The following is a 14912-nucleotide window of genomic DNA, read 5'->3' as shown; positions in this document are numbered from 1 at the left end:
GATCCCATAAAGCATCATGCCGGTTTAGTCTGCAGTGAATGTATGACACAACCATTTTGTCTCGTTGTTGACTCAACATTTCCTTCCAGAGTGGAATTAAGACGCGAAGGAACAAAAGTCACTGTCGGCCGCCTCCACTTTGCAGAGACCACCAATAACAATATGAGGAAGAAGGGACGACCCAACCCTGACCAGAGGCACTTCCAGTTGGTTGTAGCTCTGAGGGCGTATGTTCCTAGTGGAGATGTTATGGTTGCTGCTAGTGCAAGCGACAGGATTATTGTCAGGGTAAGTCAAATATTATATTAAAATCAATTAATAAAGAAAACAAAAATAGAGCAAGGAGTGACACCCAACTTCAGCTTCAAGATGATGAAGAACATACCTATAGATCATTTCCAGCTGGTTGTAACTCTGAGGGCCAATGTTCAGTGGAGATGTTATGGTCACTGCTAGCGCTAGTGACAGGATTATAGTACGGGCAATTGTACCAGCCCGTTTACAATTTGCCGCAATGGGAAATATAGTAAGGCAAGAAGCAAGGCATTGAGTTAATTTACTGTTAATGTAATGTTGCTGCCAAAGCTTACCATCAGAGGCTGGTCCTGCGAAGAACCGCGGCAGCATCAGCAGTAGAGACATAAGCAGTGTGTTTAAATTTTACCTTGGCTACATGCAGTCAATGGCAGTAGAAGTGACATCTGGAAAATAAAAACTCTTATTTGAATGCTATTTTGAAAAATAATGTTTCTACAGGCATCAAACCCGGGACAGTTCGAGTCGGACTGCACCGAGAACTGGTGGCAACGAGGCGTGTCAGACAACAGTGTCCACTTTAACGGTCGTGTTGGAATCAACACTGACCGGCCTGACGAGTCCTGTGTCATAAATGGTAAGTTAGTAGGGATTAAGTATCTCACCGATTCTCACCGAAAATGTTCAAATTTGGACGAACAAAACCGTAAAAAATCGAACAAGTCCTGCTAAAACCAGATGTGTAGTAAGTTAAAAACCGCCCGATTTAAGAATGTAACTAATGCTGCTCGTAGAAAAATAGGTAGAAAAATCGAGTACTGATACTGATGAACAAATACTGAAAAACGCAGTTCAGGGAGGCCTTCAAGAAAGTAAACCGACTGAAGTAACGTTTTAGCAACACCTACATTTTCGATTAATTTCTTTGTTTCCGCTACCTAAAGGTTGTCTGGAAGAGAACGCTCTTTAGCGATAAGACCGCCTGTTTTTCTGTCTCTACATTTAATCAATTGTCTCTTTTCTTTTCTTTTGTATCTTTTTACTGAGGTGTGCCAATAAAGAGTATTCTATCTATTTATCTATCTATGTGATCAAGACTGCATCGGGACGTTCGAAGTTCGTACGACCACTTGTTGTTGAGATTCTTGTAGAATACTTTTGTATTGCACGGATAATGATGGATGGGTAGACTTTTACTGATAGTTATTTTATGCTTCACTTACTGTACATCCACCTATATATATACTTGTTAAAATGTGACTGCCACAATGAAAAATGTTAAAAGTGCGACCATGGTAGGCCTAAGTGATAAGTTAATAGAAACGTGATGTATTAAGAATTCTCTCTTTTTGACAGGTAACCTAAAAGTGATGGGTCACGTAGTCCATCCATCAGATGCTCGGGCAAAGCACAACATTGAGGAGTTGGATACAGCGCAGCAGTTGAAGAATGTTCAAAGCATTAGAGTTGTCAAGTAAGTGTCTTATTAACTATAACAGTCAAAAGAGGGTGCTGAAGATCTCGAAAAGTAGAGGTGATCATATTGGAAGCGGACCTTACGATAGACTGTTTTGACTTTTGTGACGACCGAACAGTCGCAGCCAGTCAAATATAGCTGTTCGGCAAGTTGGAGCAAATATGACCTGCTTTTCTTAATGTTTTTACGTCAAAGTGCGCAGTGCCCTAAAATGAGTGCACCTTGCCATAACCAAGAACAGAAATTGAAGTTGCAGACATTAGTTTATATTACTCTCAGAGAAGCCTCCAGTATGCGTGCTCAAACACGGAACTGTACGATTCCCTTTCCCCTTCAGGTTTAACTACGACCCGTCCTTCGCCGAGCATTCGGGCCTGCTCGGGTTCGACCCCACGTCCCCCGCCCCGCAGGCCGACACGGGGGTCATTGCGCAGGAGGTGCGGCAAGTCCTACCAGAAGCAGTGAAGGAGGCTGGAGATGTAACGCTGCCGAATGGGGATACTATACACAAGTTCTTAGTTGTCAATAAGGTAACATTTTTACTTACTTACTTACTGCTGTGGCGTAGGGACCCGTAGTGGATCTTGGCCTCCGATACCAAAGACCGCCATGCTTCTCTGTCCAAAACCGTTTCTGTCCAGTCGACGGCGCCGAGTTCGCTAAGGTCTTTTTGCACTTCGTCTCTCCAGCGGTACCTAGGGCGTCCAGACGGTCTTCGGCCATTTGGAACTCCAAAGTACGCCCTCCAGACTGCACGATCTTTACCCATCCAGACTACGTGCCCGAGCCATCGGAGTCTGGCTGTTTTCGTTTCTGCAATGATGTTCGGCTCGGACACCAGATCTTTAATCTCGAACATCAAAATTTTTAGACAAATCTAATTATTTCATTATAACTTATGTTTTTATAACACTCTCACACCCTGTCCCGATTTGCTGAGTAAGTATGTTACTTAACCAAGCCTATTACCTTGGTATGTCTATGTCCTTGGTAACCCTATTTTTTAAACTTTGTTACCCCATTACTCCGTAATTTTGAAGAAAATACTTCCAGGTCGGTCAGTTTAGTTCAGACGATAAAATTAATGAATAATTTTATTTGCAAGTCAAGTATTTGGATTAAATAAATAAATAAACATTTCGTGAACGAACATTTGACCTAATTTCAGGACCGTATCTTCATGGAGAATCTTGGAGCTGTCAAAGAGCTATGCAGAGTAACTGGAAACCTGGAGTCCCGTATCGACCATCTGGAAAAGATTAACAGAAAATTGTGCAAAATTAACATTCTTCAGAGGAGAGACAGTGCTCGATCTAATATTAGCAGCGGTAAGTGACGATGAAATGATAATGACGTCAAATCTAAAGTCGTCATTATCGCAACGACCGCGGAATAATTAATTTAGCAGTTTAGCAGAACTAGACTCTGGGGACAGGCTTGCACATGAATTTTCAGTTCTGCTTGTGAAGAGGGGGTATTAGAACAGCAATTAATCTATCTTTATTACATAATTCGGCACCTGGCTTCCTCCTGGTGAAATATGAAATAGGTGATTAATAATTAGGTACCTACATAAAAAAATTGACAAACATCGAAGATGCGGCCAGGCTACGAAGGTTAACCAAGAGTAGGAGAGCCTTTGCAAAGGTCACCGACGCGTATCAACAATTAATAAAATATTAATTACTCAAAAAGCGACCAAGCCTGAGAATACGTCTCAGCCAATCGATACTTGTATTACTGGTAACCTTCATTGCTTCTAGTAACTTCTAAACTACAAACTTATCATTTGTTTCAGACTCCCACTTCTCAGCCATATCCTCCTCATCAAAATCCTTCTATAGCGACGGCAACATCTCCATAGACCAAATACGAGACATAGCGCGCAACATCCGACGACACGAATGCTGCCACAAACTTAGTCACAACTCCCCTAAATACACAAGAAAACAATGTAAAACCTGCCACGATCCACGAAACTACTCTAAATACGGAAAATTCTACAACTACAACAAAACCTGCGTCAGATACCATAAAGAAGAAAAGCACGAATGCAAATTCCCGCCTTACGTTGGCACTCTAGAATCTGACGTTCAGAAAATCTCAGATGACAGCACGATGTCGAAAAAAAAAGATACGTGTCTGTGGTTGAAGGAGGATTTTGCGCCTGGCAATACTAAGCTGGCGTTTTGTTGTAAAAAGGAATACAGTGATGCCAGCAGTGAATTGATTTCGAATAAGTTTTTGCAGATCGTCATCACGATTTTGATTTTCATTATGGCTGTTTGGTAAGTGAGGACTACTTGGTTAATAATCTTGCTAAACTTAATTAAAAACTATTACTCTTAACAATTCGTCGGCTGAGAATACGTTTGTGCCACATCTATTTTTGACCAAAATCGTTTTTTAATGATTTCTAAAATAACAAAAAATATGCTGTAATTGACACTAATAATCGGTTAAGATTTTTTTTTTAAAGTGCCAAATCCCCTTTTTATTATAGGATAAATATACGCTGTTAACAAAAAATTACATATGGTGCTATTTTCCCGCACACGTGTATGGGAATGAGCACTTTCCGTGCATATATATAGTGAAAGCAAAATTTTTCACTACACCAACGCGAGGAAACTACTAACCTATGAAATACCAAAAAAAAAACAAATTCAAATGAACGTAATAAAAAAATACCATTCAAAATTGTCATTTAAAACTAAATTTTACTAGACTAGATTCTTTTATACGAACTCAAAATTGGCATCTGATTACTTCTGGATAAAATGCAACTTTCTCATTAGTTTTTGAACAAACAAGATGGCCTTTACCAGTTGGTGTGTTGAAAAGTTTATGATTCGTGTTCTTGTGTTTATGCTACAAAATTGACAGTAGTTTGTATTTTTTTTTAGTTTGGTGGTAATGTCCGCGTTATACTTCCGCGAACATCAAGAGTTGCTAAACATGAAGGAGAACAGACAGCACGAAAAATACACGTACTACAACTATAGAAAAGAAAACATTCCTTACAGAGCTACGCCTCCAGACTTGAACCAAATACAGGTAAGGATCTCCTGCACATTTCATAAACACTTTTCAGTACATATGGTGCTACTTTACCGCACTGGTGCGATAATTAGCACATTACGTAACTATATCGAAAATTTAACCTTTAGAACGCCAAGAACACCTAAAGTCGTCGTTACTAGTCGTGCCCACAGCGCCAAGGACAACTATAGGTGTCATGGCGGACGCTGTCAAAGTAACCTTCACACTTTCGAGTAAGGTTTACTTTAGCTCGCTTGCGCCCGGGAGCTTGGCGTTTGAGTGATGTTTGTGTTTATGACAAAAAGCGTTAAAAAGGTTAAAGGGCCATATGTACAGTCAAGTGCAAAAATATGTATCGAAAGAATCGTCTCATAAATATGGTACTACGCTCTTATTACACTGGAATAAGATGCTATGGGACATATTTTTGAGTAAGATGTGTAAAACCATATTTTTACACTTGACTGTACTGTAAAACGTTGTAGGATACATGTGCGACTAGGAATTTCGTTGCTATTATTACAGAACAAATGGTGCTACTGTATCGCACTAGTGCGAAAATTAGCATATTACGTTGCTATGCCGAACATTTAAAGGGCCATAAGTACAGTAAAACGTTGTACGATACATGTGCGAATAGGTAATTCGCAACTCTTGTCGATTTAAAACACTCCCTTCGGTCGTGTTTTAATTTATCGCCACTCGTTTCGAATTTCCTATTTTTCGCACTTGTATCGTAATGTACTATTATGTTACAGAATTTGAAATTCTCACAACATGTGCCTTCGAAGAAAAATGCAAAAGGTTTGTTTCGTCTATCTATTATAACGCACAAATATATTTCTAATGTAACACACAAAGAATTTTCTTTTATTGTCATTTATTCCGATATTTTTAGTGATCCGTACAAAACTTTGTTCACGGAGTACTTATGGGATCACTTCGGTCCTTATAATCGGTTTTTGTTATGTAATGGAAGAATAGAATTCAAATTACATCCAGTAAAGTAGGTACAATAAAAATGTGTGTTTTTACCCAAAAATATGTCCACAGAAAAAGGCCCACACAAAACTACGCAGGAGTTCCCAACCACGCCGTCCACAGAATCTTTGCGCACCATCGCGTCTACTCTCCACGCTTCTAGAAACTATGTCCGGGATGTGCTAAGTAAGAACACAATAGTTTTTTTTTTATATTCGTATTTTAGTTATATTGGCATGGATACATTCCAATACATAATGGATACAATACAAAGCATTCTAAGCAGACTAGAAGCAAAATTATCCTTACAACAATGTAATTTTTTTTATCATAGTCATGACGAGGTCATGCCCATGAGTGTCAAATATATTTACATTTGTAATAAAGTAAATTCTTTACAATTAACGTAGTTGGCTGAAGTCACTTTAATATAGTCAAAGCAATATAATCGAAAGAAACTATCTACTTTCACTCTATATTACATCCCGACTTCAGCCGGTTGATCTGAATCGTACATAAAAATGCCTAATATTGTTTCTCCTAAATTTTTTTGTCATAATACTCTTTCTCCTAGACATGGACGCTACACACTCGCCGCTGGACCGCGCGATCACCATTACAGCAACTGCAGATATTGTTGGAAAACTCGCAAGTGCTTGCAGCTTTTCTGCTAACTCTGAAAACGATCTGTACGCTGAATGCCAGGTATTTTTTTTTTATAGTTTAAGTATGTGTTCTAATGATTATATTAATTATTTCTAGTATGAAAGTAAGAGAAAATAATAAAATTGTAAGACACCGTAGCCGCTTAGTCAATTTACTTACTGATTAGAGTAGATGATTGTCTGATAAAAGATCATAGAGCGGTAGTTTTGTAATTGTTGATTTTGAAAAAAAATATTTGTTAATGCTGCAAAAGGATTTGGAATATATTTCAAGATGGATACAAACGATGTTGGTAAGAAACACGAATTGCAAAATTCACACTCAATTATTCGAATTTGTATACATCATTACGTAATTATCTATCTCATGATGTTGTTTACCCTAGATTATGATATTTTCATTAAGCCCTTTTCCCACATTTTTATTTCTACTAATAATTGTAATATAATGCAGCAAAATATTTGTCTTGATTTTATATCTTTTATTATGTCAGGAATTAAAGCTAGATCGTCATTAACAAATTATTTTAACCCATTTGATTTTCAACTAGGTACAAAAGATAAAGTCACTAGTTGTGATTGTTAAATAAATAAATTAATAATGCTAATAAGTAACACATATTTTTTTCCAGTCGCCATGCAACCTGGAACCTCCACAAGCCTTCGAAAATCAGGAGCCTTTGGAACGCAAACCAGAGCTGAATGATACCTTCCGACCCCCAGAACCTCCAGTAAAGGTACGCAAATAGATACTTTATTGTTGACACCCACCAATGGTTGGCACCTTCAAACTTATTTTTATGCAACAGTGTGGTGACGCGTCTACAAAAATGGCTAATTATTTTTAAAATGAAGACGCTAAGCATGAGGAATTTGATCACAATAGTGGTGTAGAAGAAGAGAGGGCAAACATTATCACTAAAGTAAGGGCACTAAACGCGAAATTTTTTGTATTATAATTGTACCCGTCTTCTTCTACTCCAATATTGTCAATTAAAACAGTGGTTGAGGGCAAACGTTCTGTTTTGATGCTTACAACTTCTAGAGGCGTACATTTTAAAAGATCTAACTGTCTTAACTGAATTGAGTATTATTGAATAGATGTGATTATTTTGCCAAATATAGCTAACAGTTATCGTCTTCTGACATCATTCATTTATGTAAGTTTTTTTTTAATTTTTTTTGCAGGATAACAAACTTCCAAACATCCCAGTGATACCAGAAAAAAATGCCACAGAACCTCTAAAGCAAGATAATGACTCTATCCAACGCTTCAAGAAAATACCCGATGAAATAATGGCTGAAAACACTTTGCTGGATCCTAATAAGTTGAACCAGACGGATAACTTGACTGGGAGAGTGAGAAGGCAGATAGGAAAACGAATGAGGAAGAGAGAGGCGAATGAAGCTTTGTCAGCTTCGATGCGCAGCTCGGAGGAGAATTTGGAGCAGCTATCTGGTGAGGATTCCTGGTGTCATGTATCTAGTTTTATTGATTTGTATCTTAGTACAATGTTGGCGAGCCCAGGACGCCTCCTTAAGTGGCACATTGTGGGAAACGACGGTATGGGTTGAGTGGGTAGGCTCCTCCCCCTCTTTCTCAGTAGATAGATGCGAGAGGTGACAGTCTCACATGCCCCCCAAATATGAGCCCACCACACCCGGGGGGCGATGCATGGCTTCAGTCCCACGCCGTCATAAAAAGGTTTTATTTTCTGATTTTCGCACTACACTGGACTTAATCGTCTATAGGCATTTGATGTCTGCATTTACCAATGACTGAATCTCATGTAGATAAGATTCTAAAATAATCAAATTTTAATAACCCCTACGCATTATGCAAAAAAAAGCATTCTATACCAAAAATGCCTTACATCATTTTGGAAATTTTTTTATCAACCATAGCTAAGACCCACCGTAAGATAACTCACTTTCTAATTAAAAAAGCGCATCGAAATCGGTCCATCCGTCTGAGAGCTACGATGCCACAGACAGACAGACATTGGCGTCAAACATATAACACACCTTTTTTGCGTCGGGGGTTAAAATATTTTTTCCTATTAGAACTTGAAACTAGAATTATGTCAAACAATTTTGAATCAACTATAAAATCTAGTTGTTAATACTTGTTTTTTTTACTTTTATAGCAGAAAAATACCCTGTTACCTTCGGTATCGCAACGCAGTCGTTTACGAACGACTCGCTCTTCACTGCAATGGTAACGTCACACATGACGTACAACATCACCTACACCGTCCCGCTCTCTCACTGCCTGCATGACAAGGACATCGATATAGTTATTAGGTGAGAATTTGCATACGATATTGTTTGTGCAAGCGAGGTCAAAGTATGTTTAAATTATTCGCCTTATTATAAAAGAGTAAGGTGCAAAATGGTAAGCATCTCCTTGGCGTCGAACAAGTAGTAAGTGTTTGTTAAGGCACATCCTGAATATACTAATTTTGAGTTTCACATAATTACGGTTGCCATAATATTTTTAACAAATAAATATAAAAGTATTATTGAACATTGGGTAACATTGTGGAACAATAATCGTGATAAGAAATTATTAAACATGATGTTGTATTCTTGTAAAATGGATTTATATTTGTTTTTTATACATTTGACAAAGGTCCAATATTAGATTTTTGACCCGTACAAAAATAAGTGTTCCGTGAACAAAGTTTTATTAGGAACATTAAAAGTGTATTCGGAACAGGTCAAATAAATCACTATTCATAAAATTATTATGAGAGAAATAATGACTACGTTTACGTTTATTTATGAATCTCTCCTGGACCAACATATATGTCTCTGTTTGACTTAATGGTTGACTGGTAAAGAATGCCTTTTGGCATTATTCCGCCTGCCCCCATTTGTACATTTTTCTTTGTTTGTGAAATTAAGTTTAAATAAATAAAGAGAAATTATTTATTCCTCAATACTCACCCTGTGCTTACGAATATACCCCGTGGCCTCCAGGAGTTTTGGGTGCGGGAAGGTTTATGTTAAAAGTAGGTACAAACTGTAAAACGTAAACGGTATTAGCATTTCTAAGCACATTTGGAGCTTACTATATATTTTTAATTCACTGGTAACAATTTTTAACAAACAAAGTTATACCTATATACCTACAGGAAATCATTCCCGAATCATAAACCCCGGGGTACCTATGCTTATTAGTGTCAAAAAAAAAAGAAGACAAACAAACAAAAAAATAAAAAAAAATCATATAATAACAGTTGCTATAACATTTACAATAAATAAAATAAAACGTATAACTTCAAAGGTCACCTCACCACCAACTCAGCGAGGTCCGCCTCTGCGACCTCCAATGTGACGATGCGGACAAAAAATGCCTCCGCGTCCGCGACGACACGAAACCGTTCTTACAGTACGGTGCCTGGGTGTTCAGGATGCCATTAAGCTGCAAAATGGATCGAATGCTGAGGATCAGAGCTTCGTTTGCGCCTAATAAGGTAATTTGCTATGTTTTTGTACATTTACGACACCCGTTCTGGGTCTTGCCTTATCCAACAAGTCTCTATCGCCATACAACGTGGCAACGCTAAGGGTGATGGGGACTTTTGAACCGGGCGTGGCACAAAACGGGTATTAAATAGTTTTAAGTGTATTTTTTTTTAATAATTTTAGTAGATATCAGTTTGAATTGTAATACGAATATAAAGACATTTTTTTAATGCGGTTACTCAAAACCTAGTCGGTAGTGACCCTGCCTTCAAAACTGGAGATCGTGAGTATCTACATAATGTGTTTCAAATATATATATATTACCTAGATGCCTGATATCGTCGTCTAGTACCTTTACGTGTTACACACAAGGATTATTGAGCTTGCTGTGGGACCTCGGCATTATTCTGTTTAGCCCTATGGTTGACTGGTAGAGAATGGCATGAGGCATGAAGTCCGCCATTTGTACCTTTTTTTGATGTGCAATAAAGTTATAAAAATTCAATGTATAAGGTTGTAACGTACTCATAATGTACAATATTATACAACACAACACAACACAACACAATACAACACAACTCAACATAACACAATACAAATACTTTTTATTGCACATCTGTATAAAAGAAACCAATACAATAGAAAACAGAAATATAAGCAGAGGTAAACAACAGGCGGTCTTATCGCTAAAAAGCCGTGTACATATTAGAATTTATCCTTCTTTAATTTACTTACTACCTACCTATTTACTTACTACGTTGCAGACTCATTACCTCGAATTGTTTAATTCGTATTATTTTTGGATATTAGGCTCAACTACAATTTCAGCAAAAAAAGCTTTGTGTCATGATAACCATCAGTAGTGTTTTATTTATACATCCATGTTTTGTCTGTGTCTGAGATTTATTTATTTTATTTCAGAATATCTGCTTTGCCTCGGACCACATATCGTCGCTCCTGGTCTACAATATACATGTTTACAGAGATTGTCAATAACTGATGTTTGTCATAATAGGTGTTTGACATAATTTTTTCGTTTCGGTTAGCTTGTGTTTGCGTTTATGTGAAGTTTTCTTATGGCGATCTAATAACAACACTGGCCAACGTTAGTAACTTTACATTATTATGTTGAGTTTATTAACCCTTTTAACGCTACATCTATCGTGCTTGGCGCGTCATTGTGAACCGTGTCGGCATGCACCAAGGTTGATATTGGGCTGCAGCCGAGCGCGTCAATTGACGTCTTTGGCGGTCAAAGGACCTTCATAGAAATATATTTTTCAATGGTTAAAGCATTTAAAGTTCATAATGACATATCTTTAATTAAGAATCTCGGTTGAATCTAAAAACGTAGTGAGAAAAATATTTGTGCCTACTTGTTTTTTACTGGTAGTAAACCAATCATCTTCACAGTCTAAGAAATTTGTTTAGGATTCATATTTACTTATTTTAAATATTTTTAATAATGATAAAGGTGTTTATTTGACGAAGTTTTTATTATGTAATTAAAATTAAATTATGTATATTTTGGTCGTATATTTTATGTGTTTTGACTTATGATTCTAAGGTTTAATGTCACGTGTTTTAGTCACTCGCGCGTCATTTTTCGGAGAGCCTAATCTGAGAAAGGAGACCTAGGCTCTCCGAAACATGTCGCGCAAGTGACTAAATCACTTGAGTTTAAACCGTAAAATTAGTTTAATGTTAGTATGTCTCAGGACATTTTAAAATCGATTACTTATGATTCAATAATTAAAATTATAATTTTAATGATAGTAGCGATTACTAGACATATTTTTCTTATGTAAGTATAATGATATTTCGTAAGTAATTCAACACATTCCAAAAGTGCAATTATATTTATTATGTCCGTCCTGTAGGCTCAGATACTGAATGCGTATTTATTATATACATATTTATGGATATTCTCATAAATTTGTAACTACATGAATCTCATATATTACAGATTTATAGCCTAAATATTGAGGTATTCAATCTTTAAATTATTCTTATTTATAAGAACTTAGCATTAATTATAAATGAAATTTCATTTGATTTTCTTTTACAGATAGTAAAATGTACAGCACATTGCGAATTGACCTTATACGAAGCATAAACCGCCTAGGTGTATATTTATTACAATTTTTGTTTTAATACATTTTTTTACATAACATTTTGATGCATACATATTTTTGACGAAATAAGACAGTATTTCTATATATTTTAAAAAATGTCAAATAGTTTGACATTATTTTGAATTTATTTTCATGAATTTGTTACATTTTAAGATTGATGGTATAATATTTAAGTCAATTGTAAGTAAATAAAATTTGGTGGTAGCTTTTTATTTTACTTGTACTTTACAGTACATATATGTAGCTTTTAATATGTTTTGTTTGTTATTGATAATCGTTTACGTATATGACGTATTTTACAGCTTTATTGTTATTTTAAGTGTATTTTGTTTTAGACAAAACGTATTATAAATAATATTAAATACTCATTTTTGGTATTTTCTCTGATTTTCTTCACTACAGATCTCTGAAAATATCACATAATTGTTTGAAAAATAGCTCTATATTTCATGATTTTTGTGCTTTATATTTGATGTAATAGAGTACACTTTACGATTGTAATATACACATTCCAAGCCAGTACTTAACTAGAAAATAAGTAAATTGTAAGTCCAATTCCAGTTTAGAGAAAGTAGTGCCACTATCGTTTATACCAACATAACATATTTATTAAATAATATGTCGGTTATTTTTAAAAACATTAAAATAATTCTAAAAAACACATTTAATTTGAGGTAAAATAGGATTCTATTTTTTTGCTCAACTGTTTTTAGTAGTATTGAAACTTTTAATTCCTATTTTTGACATAAAAATAGGTTATGGCAACTTCAATATTATATAATCTTTTGAATAACCAGTGTCTTTAAGATAAAATCTTTTTTTCAAAACTGTGTTAAGATTAATTTTACGTCTTGCCATATTTTAGACTTTATAACAAAGTAGGTGCATCACTTTGTATTACGACTTAGAATTTAGTTATCATAATTAGGTCAAACATAATTATAGCAAGCATTTTTATAAGATGCTGATTTGTTTGCTCCACATTCCCATAAAATTGATGTGTCGAGGTTTATTTTTGAAATTATTTTTATTTTAATATTTAGTATACTAGTAATAATGATAGATGGTAAATTTATTTATGTAATAATAAAGTTTTATTGTCTTTGTAGTGTTAAGTGTCCACAAATTTGTATTGTTAAAGAGACATAAATAAAACGTAGTAGAGTAACCATATTGTTTTATTATTTCGCTTTTTAGGGTTCCTTTCCTGAAAAGGAAAAACCGGAACCCTTATAAATGACTTGGTGGTCCGTCCGTCCGCCCGTCCATTAGTCCATCTGTCTGTCAAGGCCTTCATCTCGGGAACTCGTGGAGGTATCCAGTTGAAATTAAAATCTACAGTTAGTTCACTAGTTTACCCTCTGGGTTGGAAGGTCTGATGGCAGTCGCTTTCGGAAAAACTAGTGCCTACGCAAATTCTCGGGATTAGGGTCTCCCCAAACTAGTCGACGCCGTTTCGGCAAATCGCGTACGGAAAAAGCTTTATGTCAACGCAATAAGAGCGAATAAGTCGTAAATCGGCTCGGCCCACGCGAAACGACGTCTTTCGACGGGAAAACGGCGTTTTGCCGTAAAGCTGTTCGCATTCGTACGACGCTGTTTGCAGCCTACCGCACACGTTCGCATTCATAAATCTCCTTATACCGCCGTACGGTGCCGGAAAGAGTTGAACGGCTCCGATCACGGCCGAGTACCTACGATAAGGACCGGTCAGAGCTGGCGGAAGCCGTTCAGCGTCTTCGACGGCCGAACATAGCTGACGACGGCCGAACAGAGCCGATGACGGTAAAAATGCTGGTAAGCCTTTTTTTCCATGCCCGTCTACGTAACATATCCATCATCACAGGTTATTATATAATATGTAACAATTACCAAGAAAAATAATCTTACAGGTCTGTTCAATTTCAAACTCAGGTTGTTACTAACAACCAGTCTCCAAAAATGAGATTTACGATTGCCGATCACCCGCTGTCCTACATCTGTTCGTCGGACTCAACAGCTGTACGTGTGCTGTCTGACGTCTCGACGGCAGGACGGAGCACGGGAGAGCCGACCGTCGCTTTACAACTGTTGCGATAGCAAGTCGCAGGCGATCGGGCGTCTCTACGGCCGCAAGGAGGATGAGACTGCTAAACGCAGGTGTCCAACCGCGGAGACGGTCGATCGGCTAAATGCGAATAGTGTGGTGTAAAACACTCGGCGAAAGCCGACTCCGCGTCGACTGGTTTGGGGAGACCCTTAGTTGCCAAGCGGACCCCAATCTCTCATGAGCCGTGGCAAAATGCCGGGACAATGCGAGGAAGAATAATATCCCCTTCAAACCTGAATTACGAGATTGTGTTTAAAAAAATATTTCTGTCAATTAACTGTATATTTATGGTCTAAATGAAAGATTTGATTTATATTTTTCTAGATATTTTTGTGTCCATTGTAATGGACAGGAGGACTTAACTGTTGCTTTAATTGTATATATGTATTAGTTTATGTGAGGTTTTTAAGTTGGGCATTAAGGGTACTAAAATAATATGTAACACGTTTTTTTTAAATATTTTTTTATTATTATTTGGTATAAAAAATGAAAAAAAGCAAACTCATTATGTGTTTTGGTGTAATGCTCTAAAACAATTCCTTTCACTTACAAAACACAAATGTATATCGCATTTTAGGCAGTAGACATGTGTTTTGCCTTTACAGCCAGGTTTTTTGCACCTTGTAGCTTCTTTTTTTTTGTCGTATTCTGGTAAATGGTCGACAGTGTCGTACTGTATGTATTTCACTAGCTGGCCTAAATTCGATACACCGGCGACTCTTCGGTGTACTAGGTGGTGTATTTATTGGACTGCTGTTTCCAGAACTAGATGGACGTCCTCTTTTTCTTGAAAGAAG

General features: G+C 36.7%; 1 protein-coding gene across 4 annotated transcripts in view; it reads left to right on the top strand.

Annotated features, from left to right (window-relative positions):
• LOC133533140 (uncharacterized) overlaps positions 1-13195 on the top strand; it is an 87845-nt gene extending 74650 nt beyond the window's left edge. For 3 of the 4 annotated variants that reach the window (XM_061872105.1, XM_061872104.1, XM_061872103.1), the window contains exons 8-23: positions 90-288; positions 757-892; positions 1612-1729; positions 2070-2262; positions 2901-3060; positions 3531-4020; positions 4639-4789; positions 5533-5578; positions 5828-5941; positions 6330-6460; positions 6675-6713; positions 7053-7157; positions 7609-7879; positions 8568-8724; positions 9710-9899; positions 10813-13195. In XM_061872105.1, coding sequence (XP_061728089.1) covers positions 90-288; positions 757-892; positions 1612-1729; positions 2070-2262; positions 2901-3060; positions 3531-4020; positions 4639-4789; positions 5533-5578; positions 5828-5941; positions 6330-6460; positions 6675-6713; positions 7053-7157; positions 7609-7879; positions 8568-8724; positions 9710-9899; positions 10813-10887 — 2575 coding nt within the window. In that variant the 3' untranslated portion in view covers positions 10888-13195. The remainder of the gene's footprint in view (positions 1-89; positions 289-756; positions 893-1611; positions 1730-2069; positions 2263-2900; positions 3061-3530; positions 4021-4638; positions 4790-5532; positions 5579-5827; positions 5942-6329; positions 6461-6674; positions 6714-7052; positions 7158-7608; positions 7880-8567; positions 8725-9709; positions 9900-10812) is intronic. The other variant, XM_061872106.1, reaches the window with a different exon arrangement.
• The last annotated feature ends 1717 nt before the right edge of the window (positions 13196-14912 follow it).

Source organism: Cydia pomonella, chromosome 28, assembly GCF_033807575.1.
Source record: "Cydia pomonella isolate Wapato2018A chromosome 28, ilCydPomo1, whole genome shotgun sequence".
NCBI classification, from domain to species: domain Eukaryota; kingdom Metazoa; phylum Arthropoda; class Insecta; order Lepidoptera; family Tortricidae; genus Cydia; species Cydia pomonella.
Note: the sequence above shows the minus strand (reverse complement) of the source record. Positions and strands in the feature narration are given on the sequence as shown.